Source organism: Meriones unguiculatus, chromosome X, assembly GCF_030254825.1.
Source record: "Meriones unguiculatus strain TT.TT164.6M chromosome X, Bangor_MerUng_6.1, whole genome shotgun sequence".
Taxonomy (NCBI): domain Eukaryota; kingdom Metazoa; phylum Chordata; class Mammalia; order Rodentia; family Muridae; genus Meriones; species Meriones unguiculatus.
In genome coordinates this window covers 95420793-95447662 of record NC_083369.1, presented here as the reverse complement: position 1 = coordinate 95447662, position 26870 = coordinate 95420793, and the positions used below count along the sequence as shown (strand labels likewise).

Here is a 26870-nt window from a genome sequence, read left to right as displayed (position 1 = left end):
CTGTCTTTGAGTCATTTCTGCTCCTGTAAGTAACTCCTCACCCATATTCCTGTAAGTGACCCCAATCAAACTCATAGGTTCACCAGGTTGCGCTTTTGGGATAGCTGCACTTTTGTCTGTTATGGGCTCCCTGTCTGAGTTGAGTAGATGTGTGTGTGTGTGTGTGTGTGTTGCATCTCCCCAGGAAAAGTCTGTCACGTGACACCAACCTGTGTCAACTGGGTGGACACATTTTAAAAGAATGCTTGATTCTCCCAACCTCCCCTTTCCTGTGGCTGGGAATGCTGAAGCTTTGTGTTTCGGTAACAATGCCTGAGGAGGTGGATCCCTCATCAGCCTGAGTCTGAGTAGCTACAAGGAGAAAGCCCCACACTGACTCCCCTAATAATCCTTCATTGGCTACCTACCATGTTCAGGAGATAAACTCCGGTAGGACGGGGGCCATTTGTCGCTGCGGCAGCATGTGTCCCATCCTGACCGATGCACAGTTTTTCTTAGCAGAACCTGTGGTACCTGACATTACCCAATGGGATGAGTAGCCAATGATTGGGGAGCATGTTGCACTATTACATGGCTCCAGGTATTAACCTAACTGGGGTGGATGAAAACCACATAAATACACACACACAGAAAATCAGCGATTGGGTGAACTGAGCTCTGATGGACAAGCCTCAGCACCCCAAAGGTCGGCATGTTTATTATATAGAGTTGAACAGAGAGGAATGTTATTGGATACAGCTGAAGAGGTAGGATTTACAGTAGACAGATGGATCAAGGGGATAGGTTTAGCTAATCTCAGGAGGGGCAGTCTCTGTAGGGGATTAGTCTTTGGGTAGAGGAGGAAGCTATGGTGGACATTTGCTGCACACACAACCAACATTTGCAATTAGCCCTCCAGGGAAGGCATTGCCATCCCTCTGAGCCTCACACTTGGGGAAGCTTTGCCACTCTTGTGGGGCTGAGGCATTGGTATCCTAAACATGGCTGTGCACATGTCAAACAATACACATTCACTTAGGGCTTCCCCTGCTCCCCACAGGAGAGACTTTAATGAATTCATAATAGGAAAAGGTCACTTCCTGATCTCTTGAGAGTTTATAAGGGCTACTATTCAGGCATCTCTGGATCTATTTGGCAATAAGTAGCTCCAACATTTCCAGAATTCTATCCGAGTAGGCATGCCTGCGAAATTCTGTCTCTCAGGAGGCTATTTTAACGTTGATATTTGTTCAAAAATCCATCCAAGTAATATTCATTTACAAGCTGGCCACCCAAACTAGGCAGAACTAGAGCAAAGCTCTAAGGCTAACACCTGAACCCATTCCAAATGAAAAAGGACATTACTCCCAAGGCAACACCTTGTTTCTCAGTAACCCAGGCTGTGTGTCCACTGTGGACTTCCATGGTTACCCAAACACAGAGACCTGCCTTCCTGGACTCTACTGCTCTTCATTCAGTTTCCACGGCCACAATGCACAGTTGAGCAAATAACATTTCTGACCCCATCAGATTCTCACATTCGGCAAGTAGGACGCTGAAAGAACCAGTTCACTCTGAAACATTAAAGTCAACTAAATGGTTTAGAGTTATGAGTATTGTGACCAAAATGAAGACAGGTCAAGATTGAGGAATCTGATTTTCTACCGCTAGGAAAATGGCTACTTTAAAAAAATAATAATAATTTCACGGTTGTTGACATCTCAACACAGGTTTGTTTGTTTTGGTTTATTTTTTTTTTTTTAATTTTAAAATTTTGTGTCTGGTTCTAGAGAAGATACTATGTGTCTTATATATGCCGGGCAATTGTTTTACCACTAGGCCATGCTTCCAGACCAGAGTGGTTTTGTTTGTATTTTTTTGACAAGTTCTCATGTAGCTCAGAACTGGCTATACAGCTGAGCATCACATTGAACTTCTAACCTTCCTGCCTCCACCTCCCCAGTGCTGGGAGTACTTACAGTCATATATGCTACCATGCCTGGTTTGTTTTTGTATGTATGCATTCATTTATTCATTCATTCATTTTGGTTTTTCAAGACAGGGTTTCTCTGTGTAACCTTTGTTACCTTATGAAGGCAATTCAACTGGCCTGCCTGCAGGGGGCTTTAGGGTCCTAAGTTACCACCTGTGTCCTATGTCATCACCTGGGGCGGGTGCTCCAGATATAACCTGTCTGCCACTCCCACGTGCTCTATGTTTGGGTTTCTTTCCCCTTCCCTCTTCTCGGACTTTTCTCTCTCAGGGGAACTCCCCACCATGCTATTCTTTCTCCTCTCCTCTAACTCTCGTCCTTTTTCCCTCCCCCAAATAAATCTCTTCATCCAGATCTGTTTTGAGCGTGTGGCATTTTTAAATATATCGTAACAGCCTTGGCTGTCCTGGACTTGCTTTGTAGATCAGGCTGGCCTCGAACTCACAGAGATCTGCCTGCCTCTGCCTCCCTGAGTGCTGGGATTACAGGAGTGAGCCACCACGCCTAGCTCAGGCCTGGTTTACGCAGTGTGAGGGATCAAAGGCTTTGTTTGTGTTATGTATGTACTCTACCTCCAGCCCCCAAAGAGTAAATGTTAAATAATAGTATTTTATCAGTTATAGATATCCTGATTTTTGGATGCTCTTGATAGAATAGCTTCGTTCTTTGGAAATACACACTAAGGTATTTAGTCATGCTTGCAATTCAAACTATTCATAAGAAATAATACAATAGGAAGAGAGAAAGAAAGAAAATATGGCCAACAGCTTAACAATTGGAAAACTTAGGTGAATGGCCAAAATATTCCTTTTACTATTCTTGCAGTTTTCCTATAGGTATAATTTGTTTGCATGTTGGGGATGGTGGCGTGCTTGCTCACATGCGTTCACCCATGCATGCATGAGGCCAGAGAGGGGAACACTAGTGTTCGGTTTTATCATACTCTGCCTTATTCCCTTGCTTGAGGCAGGGTCTCCACTGAACACCAGCAAGTTCCAGTAATCCTCTTGTCCCCATCCCCTTAACAGCGCTGGGATTCTAAACATGCTCGTTTACCATGACCGGCATTTTTACCTGGGTTCTGAGGATTTGACCTTAGGGCCTCATGCTTGCACAGCAAGCGCTCTTAGCTGCTCAGCCATCTCTCCAGCCCAAAAGAGAACTGTCTGCTTAAAAGCTTTCATGCTCAAGGGCCAGGGAGATGGCTCAGCAGGTAAGGACGCTTGCCATCAAGCCTGCTCATGTACGTTCAATCCCCTGGGGACCCACATGGATGAAGAAGAGAGAGAACAGACTTCCACAGCCGTCTTCTGACCTCCACCTGTGTCATGCCATGGCGTGAGAGTGTCTCCCCAATATGTAATTTTAAAAGTTAAAAAACAAAAACAAAATGCTTGCTCCAGACCAGCAGCTTTCATGTTTTTAAAGTATAACCCCACCATAAAATAGAAATTATAGCAACACAAATATACATGATTTGAACAAGCACATGCAAATTACAGGTTTCACAACACAATGCTTACTCTTAATTCAAATGTGACACCTTGCGAGTTTCCTAGTCTATTATGCTTTTGTTAACGTAGGGTTTGGGGTTCTTTTGTGCACTGCTGTGCTGGGGGATGGAAAGCAGGAACACAGGAACACATGGTACAGACTATCACATCACTAAGCTACATCCCCAAACTCCTCATGCCTTGTGTTTGCGTTTAAAGATTTCTTCTCTCTCTCTCTCTCTCTCTCTGCGTGTGTGTGTGTGTGTGTGTGTGTGTGTGTGTATGTGTATACACCACTTACAATAGTTGTAATTTCAGCAAATGGGGAGGCTGAGTGTGTAGGGTCACGAGTTCAAGGCCAGCTACATAGTGAGACGCTGCCTCAGGCAAACATGTATGAGGTTATCAAAGAATGAAAAAAATTAAGAAAAAAAGAAAAGAAAAAGTACGTTGCCATTGACAGCTTGGCACACCCTAATCTGTGTGGATACTGGAAACTCACCTCTCTGTACACAAAGAAAGGAACACAGCCCTTTAAGACTGTACTTTTCCAGGACTTTGACAAAACAGCTACCACTGCTCACAGCGTGAGGGCTAACCAGAGCATCTATTTAGCGGACACATGGCACATTTATTGACCTGATCACCTGATGGCCCACTGGGCACCTGCACCTTCTGCGATCAGCTCATGCTGGTTCTACTGCCAACTGTAGATGGGAGGGTGACTGACCAGGTTTGGTTTATTTTGTTTTGTTTTTTCGGTGATGAGTATAGAAGCCAGGGCCTCACCCATATGAGGCAAGCACTCTACCACTGACCCATAACCCATAGGCCAACATTTAGGAGGCAACCTGCAAAGCTTACCCTCGTGGCCAGGACCCAAAGAGCTGCTGATTCTGAAGCTGGCAAAACAGTCAACCTCTGCTCTTTTCCACATCATCCTGGGAAAAGCTGGTATGTCGGGGGACTTGGGTGGGACTTCACATCTGTACCCTCACACTCGGCCCCTGAACATTCACTGTAGGAGTCAGTAGTTAGCTAACTCGTGCCCTGAGGAATCCAAGTCCCCCTTCCCAGGTCCTTACTGCTTTTTTCCCCCTCTTGGCCATTAGTCTTTAGTAAAGCCTCTCATAATGATTTCCGTACCTAATGGGATCACTCCAGCTGGAGATGTTAACAAAGCATTGGTGGGAAGGGACCCTCTTCCCACAAAAAGAAATGCTAAAATAAAAAATAAAATAAAGGACGTTCACAACACATTGGAAGTTCACAATTAGCATTTGAAAGACTCTGAAAAGTCTTACATTAGAGCAACTGGTTTAACTTTAATTTTAGCATTTTATAAATATGGTCCACAAACACACCTTGATAGAGGTCTGACAGTGTGTATACTAAGGGATCAATTGTGGCATAAAAGAAATGAATCTTTGTTTTAAATGCCTCTTGTCATACACCTCAGACCCCAGCAAGCACCTTGAATCTAAGTCTCTTCCCCACACCCCTTCTCTAATGTCCAGTCCACCTTCCTGAATCTTGTTGTCCCCAAGCCCCTGGGGGTAGAGGGAGGAAGAAGTGTTAGAAAAGACAGGGATTGGGTTTTATGGGCTACTGGGGCAGGAGAGCTGACATAGTCCTTGGTACTTAGCCAATCGAGGGCCGCTTTAATTTAGGCCTTGTGGAGATGAGAGGGTAGGAGTCCCAGAAACTTCTACTTCTCGTCTACTCACCATGTTTATTCTTCTCTTTCTCAAAGGATGCCCACGTGAGAAAAGCGGAAATCTATACCTATTTCAGCGGCATTTCCCAGAGTTCTCCTCTGCCTAGGGTAATCTTTGGAGACAAACTGTTTCTTCCTCCTCAACAAGAACGTTTATCACCAACCCAATCATATTCCCTCACTCCTCACTACAGACACTACTAGTCGCAGCCAAGCAAACCGTCTCCTTTGGGTCAGAGTGGTTTTGGGGTCACTTCAGGGTGGCAGTCAGTCCCGCTGCAGGCTCAACAGCACATACTGGGCCAGGCTGAGCAAGAGGCAAGAGGTGAAGAGAAACGTGGCCTTGCAGCCCAAGACGAGCACTCCCCGGGAGGGAAGGCTGTCATTGAGCGAGATGTTGACCAGCTCCCAGGTGGTGTTGGCTACCTCCTCCACAGGGAGCCTTGGGGCCAGCAGCTTGGAAAGGAGGCTGCTGAACCTACTCACAGTGGTGGCCACGGGCTCCGGACTCGGGCCTGGACTAGACGCGGTGAAGTTGAGCTCCTCGGGGTCCACACACAGGCCATCAGAGGAGCGTTCAAAGACCACCTGACTGAGGTCCTGGCCGGCCACAGAACCAGGGGAGGAGCAGACTACATCAGCCACCCTCCCGGAGCCCTCCATCCAATCACGCAGCCACTCCAGGTGGCAGTCACAGCGCCAAGGGTTCCGGAAGAGGAAGAGGCGGCCCAGGAAGAAGCCGGGCTGGAAAACGGCCCAGGAGAGCATGGTGAGGCGGTTGCCATTGAGATGCAGGGCCAGGAGGCCCGAAAGGTTCTGGAAGGCCCCTTCCTCCACGAAGGTGATGCTGTTGCGGTCCAGGTAGAGCAGCTCGAGCTCCGCCAGGTCGGAGAACCAGGCCCGCGCCACGCTCCCCAGTGCGTTGCCGCCCAGGTTGAGCGTGCGCAGGCGGCGCAGGCCGAGGAAGGCAGCGGCGGGCAAGGCAGCCAGCAGGTTGTCGTTGAGCAGCAGATGCTCCAGGGCGTCGCAGTCCCCAAAGGCCCCGGCGTGCACCGCGCGCACTCGGTTGGCCTGCAGGCTGAGCGAGCGCAGGCGCCTCAGGCCCCGCAAAGAGCTGGAGGCCACGGCCTCGATGCGGCTGCGCTCCAAGTGCGCGTGCGTCAGGTTCGCCAAGCCCTGGAGCGTCGCGGGCACGCGGCGGAAGAGGTTGTCGAAGGCGGTGAGCTCGCGCAGGGCCGGCAGCTCGGCCAGGAGACGCTCAGGCACGCTGAAGAGGCGGCAGGCCGCCAGGTCCAGGCGGCGCAGGCGGCCGAGCGCCGCGAAGGTCCTTGCGTGCAGGTAGCGCAGCTCGCCGTTGTGGGCCAGGCGCAGCTCGGCCAGCCGGGGCAGGCCCTTGAAGGCGCCGGGGGTGATGAAGGACAGGTTGTTGTGGCACAGTGACAGGCGGCGCAGCGACGGCAGCGTCCCGAAGGCCCGCTCGCTCAGGATGCGCAGGCCGTTCCGGTCCAGGTCGATGGAGGCTGCCTCGCACGGAAACTCGCCGGGCACCCGCTGAAGGCCCGCTCGGTCGCAGCGCACCGAGCAGCCGCGCTCCACGCTGCTACAGGTGCAGGCCGCAGGGCAGGCCCGCAGGCAGGCCTCAGTGGCCTGGGTGCAGGGCAGGCTGAAGACCACCGCTGGAGAAGAGAGGGACCAGAGGAAGGAAAAAACAACAACAAAGGACGGTTGTCAGAGGTCACCCCAGTAACAGGTTACAGACACTCCACCGAGCCCTGCATCCATCAAATGGCCTCTTTCCACCATGGTTGCCCACTGGAGCGCCCTCCCTTTTACTTTCCAGTTACCATCATCAGCAAAATCGATGCCACAGTCCCCACATCCCACTTTTCTCTAAGCTTCCGTGCGATACGGATCACTGTATGCCTTTAGAATGTGATTTCAGTGGTTTGTTGGTTGAGTGGGTAGGGGAATCCCTGATGGTGTCTCTATGCCCCCACATTAAGGCCTGTGCTGCCCAGTGCAGTAGCCAGGAGCCACATGGACGCCGACCATTTGAAAATTGTCCAGCCAGGTATACCAGTATACAGAGGATGCCCCAAAGGGAAATTGTACATCAACCATTCTGTATGGGTTACATATTGAAATGGGGTTTTTAGGTGAGCCATTGGGTTAAATAGTAGTTAATGTCGGATGTTCCCACCTTTTTTAATGCGGCTTGTTGGGGAATGTACTTAACGTATAGCGCTTGCACTGTGTTTCTATTAGTGTCATTGGCCCCTTTCACCAATATCAGTGGCTGGTGAGTCACCCTGCAGGCTTTCTGTTATCTCATGATAAGGGACACATGCCATACATTGTCTATAAAGGAAAAGGGACTCTTGGCCAGCCATCAGGTTATAAATTAAGGGCATGAGAACCTTTTTTTTTTCTCTTGTCCCCATGAGGATCCCTATTTCCCTTTTTGGCCCATCTTATTTTCTTTTGTGCCTTTGTATGGGTGTGTACATGCAGAGGTCAGAAGACAACTTACAGAGATCAGTTCCCTCCTTTCTATCAAAGTCTATCAGGTTGGCTTGGCTTACTGGCTGAGCCATCTCACTAGCACTATGGAGCCTCTCATTTCCAGGTCAGCATATCAAATATACTATCAGTGACCTTCTCCACTATGCAGTTAAGTCTCATTCACCAGCCCCCTCTCTAGAAACTGTTCTACATCACACGGGGAAAGAAAATATGCTTATAGATTTCGTTCTGAAAATTCAAGTGGGTGATCAAATAAAGCCATCAAAAACTGCCCTCTCCCATTACGGTTGTCACTGACAGCAAACAGGGTAGCACGGCCTGCTTCCTTGTGCAAGACAGTGGCCCCAAGCCTAGTCTGAGGACCAGTAGAAAAGGGAGTACTGAGACTGGGGGTGTAGTTCCATTGGTAGAATGCTTGGCTGGCGCACACAAAGCCCTGGGTTCCATCTGTAGCCCTCCGTACATAAACTAAGTGTGTGGTTACATGCCTGTAATCCCACCGCTCAGGAGATGGAGGCAAGAGGAGCTAAGTTCTAGGTTATCTTCAGCTACATAGTGAGTTCAAGGCCAGCCAAGGATGCATAAGAAAAGAAGGGGGAAGACAGCAATGATGAATGGACCATTTTCATTTTCCAACCAAATGATTTCAGGTAGTGTCCAGTTTCATAGTTTGTATAAGGAAAAGGGGTTCCAGGTGTAAACTGTCCAATTTCTAGCAAACCCTACCCCAGCCTGTCATGTGGTCCCCCCTATCATGTACACAGCACCTTGCCTTTCTAAGTCCCTGCGAGACCAGAAGGCATAGGCAGCATAGGAATGTACTCAAGATAATGCTTGCTGCTGTCTCTAGGTTTGCTCAGCTTCTAGCAGTTCATCTGTTGGGAACATGCCATGGTTTCCCAGCTGCTCCAAGGGGAATTTGGCCCTCCCAGACTTGTCTTTGAGTGTTCAACTGAAAACAGGCTGCTTTGAGATTCTGCTGTAGAAGCAGCTTGATACAGCTTTTCCTTCCCCCTAAAAACTTTGAGACAGAAGTCAAGCTACCAGCAAGATTCTTAGAACCTATATCATCAGATTGGCTGGGATATATACCCTGATAGGGAGGCAGGGCCCGAAACACCTTAACTTCAGTCCTCTGCTGAAGAGAGGACCTGTTCTCATCAACTCTTCCAACTAGGTCAAGTTGGGTTATCATATTTCCTTACCAGCAGCAACCCTTCAGTTTACTCTCTTTTTCTAATTAAGAACAGTACACTCTCAATCATATGACTCATGTTTCTCCTGCTGAACAGCCAGCATTGTTCCAAGCACACAACACAGTATGGGTTAATAAATGGAATTGTCTTCCTTTATGAGCCTCTTGCCAAAAAATGTCATTTGTTTTGAGAATTCTTTTTAGACAACTCAGGATTATAAGAGGGTGGCTCACAACTGCCTGAACTCCAGCTCTAGAGTTATTATATTATTATCTATATGTTATTACATTATATTATTATATATTATCTATTATATTTATATGTTATCTATAATATAATAGGTTATTACAAGTGATGTGTATAATGCAAGAGATCAAAAAGGTGGTTGCTAATGTTTTAGAAATGCTATCAAGACACGCAGAATGAAGCTTTCCATTTTATATTGCCTCTCCTTTAACCGCCCCCCCCACCCAGGTGCTCTCTCTGTAGCCCTGGCCAAACTGGAACTTGCTTTGTAAACCAGGCTGGCCTTGAACTCAGAGATCCGCCTGCCTCTGCTTCTCCAGAGATGGGATTAAAAGCATCCACCACCATGCCTGACAGCTGTATATTTCCTATTACAATAAATTTTTGAGCCATGTGGTTTGAATCTAAAAATACGTCTCAAAACTTGTCCAATAAAGTCTCAGTTGCCAGATAATGAGCTTTGATCGGTGATTGGATCTCGAGAGATGCTTCGTAGCTGAGTGGATTGTTAAGAGGTGGGAGGAAGCTAGGCGATGGTGGTGCACAGTCTTGATCCCAGCACTTGGAAGGCAGGTGCAGGTGGATCTCTGTGAGGTCAAGGCCAGCCTACAGAGTAAATTCCAGGACAGCCAAGGCAACACAGAGAAACCCTGTCTCAAAAAGAAGAAGAGGTGGGAGGAGGCAAAGAGTCTTTGAAGGGTGTATCTTGTTCCAAGACTCTCTCCCTTTGCTTCTAATAGCCATGAGGCAAGCAGCTGTGCTCCATCAAAACCCATTCAACATGGCTGTGCTGCTGCTTCATGATAGGCCAGAAACATAGAAGGGATGTGAATTGAAACCTCTGAAGCCATGAGGCACATTGTGTAGGTGAGTGCAGTGCCCAAAGAGGACAAAAGAGTACATCTGACCCTCCACAGCTGGAGCTGTAGGCAGTTGTGAGCCACCCGATATGGGTTCTGGAAACCAAACCTGGGTCCTCTGGAAGAGAAATACTTGTTTTTACCACTGAGCCAGGCAATTTTTTTTTTTTTTTTACCGTGGTGGAAAAAGGCACTTACCTTGTGAGTGCATAACATATTTCAAAAAGTAGATTACACTTGAATTTTCTACAAAACATTCACTATATCACCATTGGAGACCTATTTTTTTTCTCTCTGAAACTTTGAGAACCATTAGGAACCGTAACTTACTGGATTAGCAAGCCAAACTTAAATCAAGTTAATTCTCAAAACGGACAACAAAACTCTAGTATTAACTTACCAGGTATGAAGACTAGGTATGTGACTGGTAAGCCAGAAAAGCATGGTACGAAAAAAAGTTATATATAATAACAATAACATTGTGGTGAATGCTGCTTACAATCCTAGCAGAGTATCTTCTCTCGGGTGACTATTTCTGCTGATAGCTGCAATATGCCCATAGTTATTGCTACAAGGAAACTGCAAAGGAAGGTCAGTGTGGGTGTGCTAACCAGGACTTCACATTGCAATTACCTGAAAGCTTTTAATACTCACAAACCCAAGCTAACCACATCAAGATCTTGGGGACTGGGACCAGGCACTGACACTTATAAAGCTCTAAGGGGCTAATTCTAATATGCATCCGAAGGAAGAAACCAAGGACCCAAGTAGGCCAACTTTCTAAAAATGGCATTTCATCTGTGTGAGTGGTGAGACGATACAAAGTCTAGCGAAGTGACCGCTGGGTGACCAGCAGTCCCAAGCTTACGTATGTAATCAAAGGAGTTGTAACGGGTGTAGCAAACTTTTGAACAGGAGTGTTCATTGCAGCGCTATTAATACCATCCAAAAGATAGAAACAACAAATACCCATCAGTGGATGAATGGGTGAAGAAATGTGGCACATCCGTATAAGTAAAATACCTTTGGTGGTGCGTGCGTGCGTGCGTGTAAGACAGATCAACATGAAATGTCTTCCTCAGTTGGCACCAATTTGAGACAGTTTCATGCTGAACCTGGTGCTCTCCTATTTGGCTGCACTGTGTAGTCTTCAAACCCCAGGGAGCCTCTTGTCTCTGTCCTCAGCACTGAGATTGCAGGCTGTCATCTTGCAGCTCCTGCTTTTTCTTTGGGTGTAAGGATTTGAACGCAGTTTACTGACTGAGCCATCTCTTTTAGAGTTGGCTGTATCTAGAGTTTCTGTATTTCTTTTGAAAGTCATGTTCCCTGTGCTTTCACTCATTATACCCTTCATTCTCTGGAAAGTCTTTTAATGTGTTTATGGTAAACCTTTCCTTAGAAATCCTAATATAGGTCTATGGACCTGCCCTGAAGGTAAATGAAGCTAGACAAAAATGCCATAGGAAGGCAATGAAGAACAATGGCAATGGAAGGTATATCTCTAAATACACAAAACCTTCCTCTTCTCACATGAATTGCCTAATAGACAAGTGACTGTTCAAACCAAAAATAGCAATATATTATGGAGTTTATAACATACATGAGTGAAAAGGTGATAGAGTAACACAAAGGATGAAAAGGAACATGCGTTAACTTTTATAAAGACCTTCCACTCCACATGAGTCAATGCAAGGCTGTTATAATAGCCTGGATCTATGTAGAGGCTGAGACAACTATTTCCCTGACCTGAATAGAGACCTAACATTCCGACCTACCAAAACTTCACAGGGTTCGTCCAGTTAAGCTGGTCAATCACCTGGCCAAGGAACTACTTCTCAAGAAGACAGGTTCACCTTAAACAATACTAAAAATATAGAAGAGTAATTATCCCTTTAATGATATACTATGCTTTCCCTTCCCAGAATTCCCCTGTTTGTGAGGCCAGTAGCTCACAGGGCTGGCCAAAGCCATGCAACTTCATTAGTCTGTCTGCCTTTCTCAATTACTCAGGAAAGTGTAACTTTTCCTTTTCTTCCTTCTGTGTCCATTCTAAGCATATATATATATATATATATATATATATATATATATATATATATATATTCCAATATTTTGGGCTCATTTGCAGCTTGCCTGTTTTGGGATTTTTCTCTGAAAACCTAATAAAATTGTCCTCAAGATTTCTTCAGAGTCTGTTCTCAATGTTTTTTTCTTTTTTTTTGAGATAGAGTCTCACTATATAGGCCTACTCTGACCTGGAACTCCCTGTGTAGTCCAGGCTGGCCTCAAATTTATAGCGATCCACCTGCTTCTGTCTCCCCAGTGCTGGTATTTAAGACATGTGCTACCATGCTTAGCCAAATTCTTTTATTAAAATAGGAAGATGAAGAACCCTGAAAAGGGTACTCCAGGTTCCCCCTTAACATATATCAACTCCACTGGACTTCCCAGATTTACAGTAGCAAGATTAATTAATTCAAGGTAGACCAGGGCAAATTGGAACTGCATATTGTAATCCCCAGAACGTAAAAAGAATCTCAACCCCTACCTCACACCCCGCACAAGGAACAAAATCCCATGAACAGTGAATAGATGAAATAGTTTAGAGACTGTGGCAACACATATTTCATAATGCCATTCCATTTTATGGGTTTCTTTTTCTCTTGTAAGAACCAACTTTTAAAACTTTTGAAACAGTGTTTCACTTGTAGTCCAGGCTGGCCTTGAACTCTGAGCCCCCTTGCTTCCGCCTCCCAAGTGCTGAAATGACAAGCGTATGCCATCGTTCCTAGCTGTAATAATCAAGTTCAATAACTTGTTGTTTAGAGATAAATAAGATTGTTTCATTCACTCTGACAGCCTTGAACCTAAGCGTTATTCTCCTGTCTCAAAAAAAGAAAGCGAAGTTGGGGCGGGCACTCATTTTTTGTTTATCTTTCCACTAAGCCTTACTGATTCCCAGCCCATACACCTATGATATGAAAGAGTTGCACTTTCTGACCTTTAAGGGCCCTTCTGTCATTCATTGTCCATGGTTCTAGAGCGGCTGTTAACAACCACCATTTCTAAGAAGACATGCCCCACTCAAAAAGTCCCAGGCCCAGCTGTTTGCACCATGGGTGGACACTTTGATGTAAGCAAATCTAATTGGATTCATTCCTTCGCCGGGAAAATGAAATAAGCAATAACCCACTGGCCAGCAAGCTCTTGTGATGTACAGGGCCTGTCTAGCCCTGGGGCAGGGGTTTGTATCCACTCCGTGTGTGATCTGGGTGTGGCGATGCAAGCCTGTAACTCCAGCACTTGGTGAGTGGAGGCAGGAGGATCGGGAGTTCAAGACCATCACTGGCTACATAACAGCTTTGAGGTCAGTTTGAGCTACTATATGATATCCTGAATTAATAAACAAAAACAAGAACTAACAAAAAAAAACAAAAAACAAAAAAACAATGTGTGACTCAAAGCTATGGAGAAGCAGAAGCCAAGGGCAGGGTGAGGAAGCCACACTGTCCCTCTACTGAGAATGTCATAACCAACTGTCCTAAAATTGCTTGTAAACAAACATTCCCCATGGTACTGCTGGCTGGGAAGGTCCAGATCAAAGCAGATTCAGTGACTGCTGGGGGCTGGCTTCCTGTATAGATAGCTCTCTTCTTGCTTTGTCCTCATGACAGAAGGGGGTTGAGGAGCTCTCTGACACAGCAATCCTCGGCCAGATATGGTGGTACACACCCTTAATCCCAGCGCTAGGGAGGCAGAAGCAGGCCAATGAGCTCCAGGCCAGCCAGAGATATGTAGTGAGACCCTGTCTCAAAAAAAAAAAAATCCCAGTCTTGAGAGCTCCTACCTGACCTATCACCTCCCAAAAGGCCTTTCCTCCCTCCTCATTCTAGCCCACTGGGAATTTGGTTTCAGTTGGAATTTAGGAGTGCAACCGAGACATTCAGTTCATTCAAGTGCAGTCTGATTCCCACAAGGAACTCCTAAAACTTTCTGTGTTACTTCTCTGCTCCCGTTTCAGAAATCCACTCAGACCATTTGTATAGATAAGTGGATTTCTGTTCCTTACACCCAAATAGTCACTGATTATAGTAGACTCTTGACAGCAAAGATGGCATCTTTTAAATACTCATTCTACATTTACCTAGAAGCCAGAACTCTCCTTCCTAACTTTCTCTAGCAGTTCGGGCCCAAAGTAAGTGACCTAGAATTGTCACGCCAATTTCCAACAAGATTTGGAAACAGAAGGAGGCTTCAGGCAGAAACCATTTTCTAGACAGAATGGCAGGAGAGATGCTTAAGTTTCAGATTTAAACAGTGGTGAGGAAAAAAAAAAAAACAAAAAAACTCCTCTGCGTGGTGGAATTGCGGCCAGCCAGCACCTAACATGTCTCCTGTGTGGCAGTGGCTGTGGGGTCTTTGCTAGAGTTGCCTGTTTCCTGATACTTCAACTGACATTTCTCCTGTCAGGAGAGCTTCCAATCAAGAATTCTAGGAATACCTAATGTCACCAAATAAGGTCCCAATTAGCCTTCTCAGCCTAGAGCAGGTCCTGTAGTGTGCAGCCAATTTTTTTTTTCTATTTGTGTGGGGGTGTGTGTGTGTGCATGTGTGTGCCACAGCATACATATGAAGGCGAGAGGACAATTTGTGGGAGTTAGTTCTTTCCTTGTACTATGTGGATCCTAAGGCTTGAACTCACGTTGTCAAGCTTGGAGGCAAATGCCGTTACCCACTGAGCCATCTTGCCAGCCCTGGTAAGCATTTAAAGCAACAGCCTAACTCCAGTATTATAGTGTGGCTTTGAAATATATTTCCAAAGGTTCGTGTGCTAAAGCTTGGTCCCCAAACCTCTGGAACTATTGAGAGAAACCTTTAAGAAATAGAGCTTACTGAAGTAGGTCTTTGGAGGGAGGGGGATCCTTGAAGGGAATATTGGCCTCCCAGCTCCTTTCTCTCACCTTTGATTACAGAATGTCGTGAAGCTGAGTAATCTTCTGCCAGCTGCCACCCACCTTGATATATGGTGCCATTTGGAGCCTAAAGCAACAGGGCCAAGAGACCATGGATGGAAACCTCTGAAATGATGAGTCTAAATAAACCTTGCCTTCTTCTAAGCTGTCTGTCCTGGTAGTATTTGGTCCAGAAATGGAAAGCTAACACAACCAACCCTGTTCATTTTTGTAGTGTGGGCTCCCTCCTTGTGGCCCCTTCTGTTTCCCCGTGAGGAACAATGAACACTCCCTCTTGCCCAAGCCAATGACCTGAATTCAGAACCAAAAGGAAACCTTGCGTGACAGAACGTCTGTAGGAGTGTCTTGAGAAGGGTCAGGACAGCCCTGACTTTGTCATCGCCAGATGGAAAGTGGTCTCTCTCAGAATCAGCCGTGATGGTTTCAAAAACAAATCTTGGCAGGCCTGGGCAGAGTTCCATGGGAAAACCTTGGCCAGAAAAGCCCATTTGCCCAATTAAAATAAAGATTACAGTTTGTGAGAACAGAAAATCAGTTCATGTGTCAGTTGCTTAGCAATGTCTCCTCTCACAGCAGTATTTTGGGGATGGATCCATCTGGAAATCAGGAAAGATTTCAGTGCCTTCTTCAGTCTAAGGAATGGGGAGGGGAAGACAAGAAATGCTCAAGACAGACTGGCATATTCAGGGGTGAGCCTTTCCAAAACATTCCCTCTTCAAACCCTTCCCCTGAGAGTGCTAACTGTCATACCTGCTCCCTCATTCTGCTCCCTTCTTTCTTTTTTTAACATTTTAATTTCTTTTTCTTTCATACAATACATCCCAACCACCGCTTTTCCTTTCTCTACTCCTCCCAGTCTCTTCTCTCCCAGACCCATTTCTCTTCCTTCCATCTTGCCCCAGAAAAGAGCAGGCCTCCCAGGGGTGTCGGCTGAACACAGCATAACAAGATGCAAGAAGACTAGGCACCAACCCTCCTAGCAAAGCTGGACAAAGCAACCCAGTGGGAGTAAAAGGGTCCGAAGCTCAGGTAAAAGAGTCAGAAACCCTCCCCACTCGCACCGTTAGGAGTCCCACAAATGCCCTAAGCTAAACAACCACAGCGTGGACGCAGAGGGCCTCGTGGGACCCGCGCATGCTCCGCGACTGCCGCTTTAGTCTCCAGGAGACCCCATGCTTCTCCCTTCTTTCCGAGCCTCACACAAAGTATCCCTGTCACTCAGTTCTCCCGTCTGGACTGTGTGGACAGCTATGAGGAACAGGTGCACTGTAGTGCTTGGGACAGCTGTGAAATCACTGGGGCATGCCAAGAGTGGACTCCACCAGCCACTTGTCACGGGATTAAAGCTCATCAAGGGACAAATCCCTCAAAACCAAGTGGAAATATGTCCCAGAATAGGAAGCAAAACACCAGGTGTTCTGTTTCGATTACATACCCCCTAAAAGCTCATGTACTGAAAGCCCAGTGCACTATGAGGAGGTGATGGAACCTTTCAGAGACAGGGCCTATTGCAAGGCAGTTGGGTCACTGGGCATGCGCCATTGTGAAGGGACACTACTAGGTCTTCAGCACACACACACACACACCCTCCTAGCTGCCACGAAGTGGGTAGCTTTGAACCGTGTGTTCCCCGTCACTGGGTATCAGGATATCGAAGCTGTTACCATGGGGAGACTGCAAAGGATCCAGGATGGTCCAGCCGGGGACTGCACATTAGAATCCCATGGGGGCGGGGGGGAGTGTTTTAAACTCACAATGCCCAAGCCAGTCAGAACAAGGATGGGCTCTAGCATCGGTGGGCTTTTCTGTTGTTCTGTCTGTCTCTTCGGTCATCAGCGCTGGGCATGGAACCCAAAGCACTCTGCCTCTTAGCTGCTATATCCATAGCCTTTGTTTTGTTGTTGCTTGTGTGATTTTGTGTGTGTTTTGTGTTGTTTTGTTTTGTTTTTGAGACAAGGTCTTATCAGGTAGTTCAGAGTGGCCTGGAACTCACAGTGTAGCCCAGGGTAGCCTTGCAGGTCTCCACTTATCAAGGGCTGGGATTACAAGCGTGTACCACCGGACCATGCTAGAACCTTCATATTTTTCAGGTTCCACAGGTGGTACTGGGGTGATAGTTCAGTCTCTTAAGTGCTGTAAAAGACCTGAGTTTCATCCCTAGACTATATATGAAGAAGAGGAGAGTAGTTCACTCCGGCAGCCCCAGAATCCGGAAGGCTGAGCCCTGGGGCTCACTTGCCAGCCAGACTAGCTTACTTGGCAAGTTCCAGGCAGGTGAGAGACCCTGTCTCAAAATAGCAAGGACAGCTCCAGAGGATGACACCCGGCATTGTTCTCTGGCCTCCTTCTTCACATGCATGCATGCACATACACACACATGCACACAAGGCGTGCGTGGGGGGGGTAACCAAATAAATACAGCTCCACGGTTTCAAAGTAAAGCTAAAACAAGACCGTTTGGTGACCAACTTTGTAAAATTAGGATCCATCTGTGTTGTGCAAAATGTGGTAAACTAGGTGTTACAGCTCACACCTGTAATCCTAGCACTCGGGAGGCTGGAGCAGGAAGATCATGATTTCAAGGCCAGCCTGTCCCCTATAGCAAGACCTTATCCGTAAAGAGAGAGAAGGTGTAGCTTGAACTAACTGAGTGGCCTAGCAATGTCTCTCATAGATATATAACTAAAGCAATGTGACGCACACCTTTAATCCCAGCACTGGGGAGGCAGAGGCAGGTGGATCTCTGTGAGTTCAAGGCCTGCCTGATCTACAGAGCAAGTACCAGGACAGCCAAGGCTACACAGAGAAATCCTGTCTTGAAAAAACAAAAAAGAAAGAAAAAGAGAGAGAGAGAGAGGAAAGAGAGAGAGAGAGAGGGGAAAGAGAGAGAGAGAGAGGAAAGAAGGAAAGAAAGGGCAGGCAGACATGCACAAAGCTCATGGTAGCACTATAAACAATAGCCAAAAAGTAGAAACAACCAATGGCTATGAACTAATGAATGAATAAGCAAATGTGACATACTGTACACCGAATATCCCACCTTAAAAAGAAAAGTTATGGACACATGCCAAAATGTAGATGATGGGAGTGGGGATTTCAAAACCATGCAGAGCTGGGCTTCATAACACAGCTCAGTAATCCCAGGCACACAGGAAGGGGGAAATCACACATTTAAGGCCAGCCTGGACATGATAGTGAGGCCCTATTTCAAAAAACAAAACAAAAAATTTCCCGGCACAGTGGCTCACACCTTTAATCCCAGCACTCAGGAGGCAGGTGGATTTCTGTGAGTTCAAGTCCAGCCTGCTGGTCTACATTGTGAGTGAGGTCCAGGACAACCAGGGCTATATAGAAAGACCCTGTCAAACATACACACCACACACACACACACACACACACACACACACACACACACACACACACAAAGAGATCTGGTGAAAGAGGATTTACACAGCATGTGTGAGGCCCTAGGTTCAATCCCAAAACTGCAAAACAAATTATGCTCAGGGAAATGAGCTAGTCACAAGGCCACATATCATATTACTTCCATTTACAGGAAATGTCTACAACAGGCAAATCCATAAAGACAACAGATTAGAGGTTGCCAGGGGCCGAAAAGAGAGGCGAGCTGCGAGTAGTAATTGCACGATAATAGCACAAAATGTCGAAACTTCTGGGACAGTACAAAGCTTGTGGGGACCTGATAAAAGTGACAGTTGCACAACACTGTATTGTGCTAAATGTCACACTTGAAAGGGGTAGTACATTTTATGTGAATTTTACTTCAATTTATTAAAAAAAAAAAAAAGTTACAAGGTGTCTGTAATTCTGGACAAACACCAGGAATGAACTGTGGGTTTGTGACCTGGAGAGATGGATAGGCCAGCGCCAAGCTGCTGGGAGGCATTGCTAGCCAGGCCCAGGCGCCCCACAGAATGGTGTCTTAATATGGAGCAGCTGCGGAGCTTCTCTCCAGAGGCAGTAGAGTCTGCAAATATGTGGGTTTTTTTTTTCCCCCTGAGGTTTGCTAGGGGAATGGTTACTCATGGAGTTTCCAACCACAGGCTGAGCTTGGAATATTTTTTTTTTTATTCTCATTGTTTGAAAAAGACTTGCGCCTCACAAAACTAAAATAGTATGGAAAATGTGGTCTGTTTTCTGCTTTCAGCAGAATCTATTTAGCTGCTTTGGCTCTAGAAATCATTCTCTTCCCACTCCTGGCAAATGCTCTCCCAATTGCTCCTCTGGCCAGGCACAGTGCTAGGTTTTCAAAACAAAACTAACTGGGGGAGGCAGAAATGCACCAGGGGGGGACCATGCTATGGCCTCTGGCCTCAGGTGACCCCAGAATTTGCTTCTTACACCACGCAAGTACCTTTTGTGACAAGAAGGAAAAGAAGGAGCTGAAGAGATGGCTCAGCAGTAGAAATAAATAAATACATAACTCTTTCGTTAAAAAAAAATAAGCAAGTCAGAGAACCTTATAATCCAGCAAATCCACTCAAAACATAAGAAACTGACTAGGTACCAAAAGACTTGTAAGAAGAAAAAAAACAGGAATTAAAAAAAAACAAAAAACAGCATGGCCATGACAGATGCTAAACCTTTTCTTTCTCTTTTATTATTTCCATTTCATTTTATGTCTATGAGTGTTTTGCCTGCGTTATGTCTGTGCACCCCATTTGTGTGGTACCCATATAGGCCAGAATAGGGTGTCAGGTCTCCTGGGACTGGAATTACAGACAATTTGTAAGCCAGCATGTGGGTGCTGAAAATCAAACCCCCATTTTCTGCAAGAGCAGCCGCTGCTCTGAACCACTGAGCCACCAGTCCCTCCCCAGCCCACCCCACCCTCCTTTGTTCTTTTTTTAGTTGTTTTTGAGACAAGGTTTCACATAGTCCCCCCCTAGCCCCGGCTGACTTTGGCTTCTGTATTATAAGCTAGGATGGCCTTAAGTTCCTGATCCTGATGCTCCTGCCTCTGCCTCCTGAGCGCTGGATTTCCAGGCACGTGCCACCATGCCCAGCTCAGGTGGAAGGCCCTTCAAGAACTGAAACTTCGTGTAAGCAATTTAGTCATTGGTGGCGCTTCACTTAGAAGAGATTAACGTGTTATTCTCTTGGAAGGTCCTAAGGAGTGGATTGTTACTACCAAGCCTGGGACCTCCCCCAGTATCTTTCTTGCTCCCTATCTCACCATATACTTTCTTCCTATTGCCTATCCCTCTACTAGGAGAGCCTCACCAAGTACATACTGGTGCCATGTTCTTTGACCTCCAAAGCCATGACCTGAATTTGCCTCTTTTCTTTATAAAGTACCTAGCCTTGTCCATTTTGGTAGAGCAACCAAAAGCACCAACATACCCCTAACAGGAAGCAACTTAAATGCCTAACAATAAGGAAATACATAAACAATATGTTCATATGGGAGACATATTGCTTGTCCCTCAAAACAGAGACCCATTGGTCCATGCCGTAGCATCAGTGAATCTCCCGTATGCGTTCCTCAACATGCCACAGAACCTGACTCCGCAATGAGAGAATCCCCCCCCCCCAACGCAATTCTTCTCTCCCTACATTCCTGCTTTCTTCCTTTAAATTCAGTTGCTCGGGGTACAATCAAGATTACCTTCCATGAAATGTTTACTCACTTTGGTTAGTGACTATGGCTCAGTGGGTAGAACATGTACGTAGAAAGCATGAGGTCCTGGCTTCTCACCAAGGCACTCTATGGAAAAGCAGGCGTGGTGGTACACACAAAAAAAAAAAAGTACCCATTTTACACTGCAGTTCAGACAGTACGGCAAATGTTTACACCTACCATATCGGCTGAGAGCATTTCTAATCCAATTTCCAGAGAGCTTCTTCTAATCCCTTCGGCACGTGTGTCTTCTCTCTGCAAACAACAAAGCTGCTCTCTGAACTATAGATGAGTTTTGCCTTTGTAGGATTTCATAGACATGGTAGTTAATGGATCTTTCACTCAACGGTAGGCTTACGGGTTTTTTTGCCTTGACACGCATCCACTGACCATTCTTTTCTTTTTAAATTCTGAGTTGACTAGCCTGTGATAACGGAGGTACCTCAGCTAACTTATTCCCTTACCAGCTGATCAGTGCTATGGTCTGAATATGAGGTGGTCCCCAGTAGATGCAGGTATTGAGTGCTTGGCAAAAGCTGCTGGGGTTATTTTGAGCGTAAGTTGAGGAAGTGACACCTAGCAGGAGGATCCAGGCCCCATCAACGAGTCCTTGGGGATGTATTATGTCCCAACCCCATCCTGTATTCCCTGTTTCCTGCTTCCTGGCCGCCGGGATGTTAACTGCTCTCTTCCACCATTCCCTCCCTGCCATGATCCACAACGGAAACTCTGTGTGTGTGTGTGTGTGTGTGTGTGTGTGTGTGTGTGTGTGTGTGTGTGTTTACAGACATGTGTTTTCATTTCTCATTTATCTTGGAGGTAGGATTGCTTAGGCCATATAAATATGTTTACCTTTCCACAAAACTGTTCTGCAAAATGGTTGCGCCATCTGATATTCCTGCCAAAGGTACATGAGCATTTCAGTCGTTTTACATTCTCACTAAGGCTTGATGTTTATCAGCCTTCACATTTCGGCCACTGCTGTGGGTCTAAGACCAGCGTCTTGGGATTTTACTTTCCTATAGACTTCTTTTAAATGCAATCCTTATCCTACACAGAGACGTAATAACTAGTAGGAATTAGGGCATCCGAGAGAGGAAGAGTCTACTGGGGGAGGAAGAGTCTACTGGGGCTGCTCCATGCCCTTCAGTCAACAAACCATTATTAGGCACCTACCACCTCTTAGATTCTAAGACGGAGAAGTGGGCAAAACACAAACCCTGGTCGCTCTAAAGCCTCGGTGTAGAGCAAACAGGGTATTGTGGAGGACTCTAGAAAAACAGTTCTGGAATTAAACTATGATGCTCTGAACAACGGGGAGTTGGGAGACTGGTAACACGGGGGGGGGGATGCGGGGTGTGGGGGTTGTCAGTACTTATCCATCTGTGATAACACGGTGGGGGGCGGGGAGACTGTTTCTGCTTCATTCAGTCTCACCTCACATTTCCGCTGCTCTGGGCCGCTTCTGATTCTTCCAGTCTTTTTCGCCCCCCACCCCCCCGCCAAGGAGACAGATCGCTGTCCCCGCCTGCTTCTTGGGAACATGTTGTTCCCATTGCTTGTGACTCGTCATCAGAGAAATAGTCTCCGTGCTGCTGGAGCGTGTTTTAAATGAAAGCGCTAGGGGATGTGAGCTGCTCATTAATTCTGAGTGTCTATTGTTAGTAAATGATGTCATCGCTGAGCTTGCCAAACTGTCACAAGCAGTCTGGATGTCTTTGGGGGGGGGGGGGTTCCTGCAGCGGAGATGGCTCCGTTCTGCAGCAGCGCGCAGGCGCTGAATTCGGTCTGGACCCTGTGAGTGGCAGCCGGGCTTTGGGTATGCATTAAAAAATAATGCTGGCTCTTGGAAACAAACATTCTGTCCCCATGACTCAATCTTCTCCTTTCTAAGGAGGGGAAATGGCACAAGGTGCTGGCTGCTGGTGATTATATAAATGTCAACCTCTGTCCGTTGGCGGCTCCTTGAGTAGGAAGTCCTATCCTATTTATCATGCTGTGCCCTATGCCCTGCTGATGAGTTTTGCTTTTGGTTTTGTCTTCTTTTTTTTATTATTAATTACAATTTATTCACTTTGTATCCCTCCTGTAGCTCCCTCCCTCGTCCCCTACCAATAGGTTTTGTCTTCTTATTGATTGATTGACTCTCCATTAAGGAACTGAGATGTCTCAAAGGCAGAGGCCACGTAGCTGGGAGCCCTTAGAGCATCCGATCCACACAAGGAAGGTGTGCTGTCTGTTGTCTGATGGAACAGATCATTTCTGTCTTTGAAAAAAAAGACAGGCTATAGAGTGTTCGGTTAGCTTTCACAGTTAACCTGACACAGCCCAGACTCACCTTAGAAGGGGGCTCACTAGGAGAAATTCCTAGATCGCATTAGCCCGTGGTGATGTCTGAGGTTTGTCTTAATTGTTTGTTGATGGCAGGAAAGCACAGCCTACTCTAGGCAGCGCCATGCCTAGGCAGGTGGCCCTGGGCTGCAGAAGAAATCTAGCTGTATAAGAAATAAGACAGCCAGCAAGACAGCCAGCAAGCCAGCAAGCAGCATCTCCCACGCTTCCTGCCGTACTTTTTTGGCTATGAAGCGAGTTCCCAGGTGAAAAATAATGCTGTATCGAATAGCGAAGAGCGAGCAGCCTCCCTTCAAGTTCCTGCCTTGAGCTTGCCTTGACATTTCTCAGTATATACCATGACCAAGAACTCTGAACTGCAGAAATCCTTTCTTCCCCTTAGTTGCTATTGGTCAGAGTGTTTTATCACAGTGACATACAGAAAATGAGAGCACAAAATACTAGCACTAGTATCTTAGAGAATCACCTGAAAAATATTCTGTAACATGGACCATATACAAAGATCATTGCATATTTTACCATAACTTCAAGCAATAATCTCCCCCCCACCCCTCATCCCCCCCAACCCCCACCGCAAGAAACAGAAAAACAGCTTCTTTGTGTAGAATCGTTTACTGAAGAACAGAAAAGGAAATTCTCCCCTCCCCCGACTGGGCTGAAATGTGAGCCACTGATGTGACAAGTATTTCTAGGCTTTGGGGACAGCTGTGTTTGTTTTGGGCAGTGCTGGGGGTGATTCATGCTAAGCACTCATTCTACCATTAGGCCACAGGCCCAGCCCCAGTCTTTGGTACACTGACTGGGGGAGGGAGGAAGAATACGATGGCACACACTTGTAATCCCAGCACTTGGCAGACTGAGGCAAGAGGAGTACCACAAATTCAACGCAAGCCTTGGCAGCAGAACAAGTTTGAAGCTAGCCTACACTATAGGAAGCCCTGGTTCAACACACATACACATAAAGTTGGAAAAGTTAGAATATTTAAACATGTAAATGCCACAGTTCCATTGTCTCCCCCTCCTCCTTAGGAAAATGGTGTTTCCCAAGGGATTTTTGTTTTTCACTAAATGAGTTTAAAATATGAAACTTTTTTTGGAGGTTGAGACTCACTATGCAGCCCTGGATCTCACTTTGTAGACCAGGCTGACCTCAAACTCACAGATATCCACCTGCCCCCGCCTCCTAAGTGCTGAAAAGGAAATTCTGAGACTAAAGGCTTGAACCACAAAGCCCACCTTAAGTTTCAAACAGTGAGCTGGGTACGGTGGCACACACCTTTAATCCCAGCACTCAGGGAGGCAGAGGCAGGCAGGTCTCTGTGAGTTCGAGGTCAACCTGGTCTACAAAATGAGTCCAGGACAGCCAAGGCTACACAGAGAGACTCTGTCTCAGAAAAACAAACAAACAAACAACAACAACAAAAATAATTTAAAATAGTGTGTCTGGAAAATCACTGGTTTGGGGCTCTAAACACTAAGAAATTCACAACCAAAACATAAGGATATATATATATATATATATATATATATATATATATATATTTTAAGAACCTTATTTCGTATTTGGCTCAGGAGTCCTGTTTATAAACAAATCAAGGGAGGAAAAAGCAACCTCCCATCTACTGCTTTCTCATTTTTTGGCCCTTCCCCACACTCACACAGCAGGGAAATCTCATCAGAAAGAGTATCCACATAGCGCCGTGACCGAAGCCACTTGGAACCCCTACTCTTTAGACAGAAGCCTGGTGACCCCTGCCTCCCTTCTCATCCCAGCGCCGCTGGAAGCAGGACTCACCATGAAGAAGCAGGATCAGCATCCCTTGGCCTTCCTTAGAGCCACTCAGCTGTAGGATCCCTACCTAAAGGGGAGAAAGGGCAGGTCACCAGGTGACAGGATACCCAAGAGGGGTCCCTTGGGGATCCTGCCTGCACCACCATGCTTGCTCAGCTCTGCCCAGCCATTTCCCCTTCTCCTCTTTTGCATTCATTCCTCCCCCAGGTGTTCCACTCAGGACCCAGCAAGAAAATAGGTGGTGGAAAGCCTCGGCAGAGACCCCTTCATGGCCCATCCCCAAAGGTTGCTTACCACGCTGGGAGGCCGCCCACAGCGACCCCAGCCCCTCCATCTCCAAAATGGTGCAATAAGAAATAAAAACTGGAGCGGGGCGGGGGGGGGGGGGGCGGAAACACCCGGGAAGGGGGAGGGCAAAGAGCAGCGTAGGTTTGACCGCTTATTTTTCTTCCTCGAGATAAAGTGGCTGGAAAAGCCTCTGTATCAGATGAGGATTAGCAGAGATGAGAGAACGTGTCTGCCTTTCGAATCGCCAAAGCCAATGACAGATTTTGCTGACACACCAATCATTTTTATCCCCAAGCCTTGGCCATTGGAGCCTTCCTGCTCTCTCCATCTGCCAGCCCCCTTGCTTTCTTTAAACCCTTCCCACATTTTGCCCAGTTCCCTGACCCCAGCCCTAGCCCCACCCAGCAGCCATAAGCAGTCAGAAATCGGCTTCCTGCTACCAAATGGTATTACAGGTCTTTTCAACCGCGCCACATTATGTAACTTGGAGGGCTGGAGCAGGGAGCGGGCAGTTGAACATAACCGCGTTCTGCCCAAATGGCAGACTGCCGAGTTCAGCTCTTTGGAGAGGTGGATGATCCCCAAGCAGAAGGTAGCAGAGGCCCTTCCTAACGCTGTGAAGTCTGGCGTCGCGTTCAGAATCTAGCTGAGGCTTCAACGCTCCCACCAGGCCTGGGTGTAAGCTCTCGCTGCTTGCTCTGTTTGCTTTGTGGACTGCCAGGGAGCCAGTGTCTGCAGCAGTTCCTGGGAGCTGGTTAGGAAGGGAGAAACTCGGGCGCCCTGCCCCCACACCAGAGGAAGTGAATATGGGAGATTCTTCTGCTTGTGAGGTTCCTGTAGAGGCAGCACAGACCGGTTTCTCTGGCCCCTCAGCTACAGTTCAGCTGTCCTGGTCCCAGCGGTTCCTCCAGGCTGGAGTGGGGAATGGAGGGTGGCTGCTGCTCCTTTGTCAGTCCCAGGTATTCAGGCTAAATTATTCCCTTCCCATAATAAGGGCTCTGGGTGTGAATTCATCCAGGCCACTGGACCCTGGGAAATTATTGTTTTCATACATTTGGACCTGGAGAGCCTAAATAGGACTGTAGTGGTCTAACCTCTGATACGAATTGTCTTAGTGGGCCTTCTGTTGGTGTGAAGAGACACCATGACCACAGCAATTCTCGTAAAGGCAAGCGTTTGGGCTGGAGAGATGGCTCAACCATTAAAGGCTAGGCTCACAACAACAACAACAAATAATAAAGGAAAATATTTCATGGGAGCTGGCTTCCAGTTTCAGCGGCTTAGTCCATTATCATGGCGGGACACTTGGTAGTGTGCAGGCCAATGTGGTGCTGGAGAAGCCTAATAGTGGCACACCCTGTGGACCAGGCCTTCAGGCACACTGAGTCTGTGGGGACAATACTTATTCAAACCACCACAGGAAGGAACTAATGGGGACGGGTTAGGTGGAAGTAACTTAGGTGAAGGAAGCATACCCCATCCCAGATAAAGTCCTTATCCCTAGGTTTAAGTGAGAGTGGTAGACACAGTCTTCATAACCACCAGGGCCACAAAAGTAGAACAGGAAGGTAGCACTGCCAGTGAGGTCCAAAGGCCTGACACAAATGATGCAAAATTAGCTTTAGAGGGCCTTGGAGAGATGGCTCAGCGGTTAAGAGCACTGACTGCTTCTTCAGAAGACTCAGGTTCAATTCCCAGCACCCACCTAGCAGCTCACACCTGTCTGTAACTCCCATTCCATGGGGATCCAACACCCTCACACACACACACACATACATGCAGTCAAAACTCCAAAGTACGTAAATGAAACATAATTA

At 46.8% G+C, this 26870-nt stretch overlaps 1 protein-coding gene across 2 annotated transcripts; it reads right to left on the bottom strand.

The window, feature by feature from the left end:
• Positions 1–634: 634 nt before the first annotated feature.
• Nyx (nyctalopin) lies at positions 635–25769 on the bottom strand. Of its 2 annotated transcripts, XM_060374594.1 has the most exons (3): positions 25060–25769; positions 24769–24832; positions 635–6858 (listed from the first exon to the last, which is right to left on the bottom strand). In XM_060374594.1, exons 2-3 carry the CDS (start codon positions 24788–24790, stop codon positions 5450–5452), a joined length of 1431 nt encoding a protein of 476 aa, XP_060230577.1. In that variant the 5' UTR covers positions 24791–24832; positions 25060–25769; the 3' UTR covers positions 635–5449. The 2 variants fall into 2 exon arrangements, with proteins under 2 accessions (XP_060230577.1, XP_060230578.1); XM_060374595.1 differs by lacking the exon at positions 25060–25769 and having other exon boundaries at positions 24769–25012.
• Between the last annotated feature and the right edge of the window lie 1101 nt (positions 25770–26870).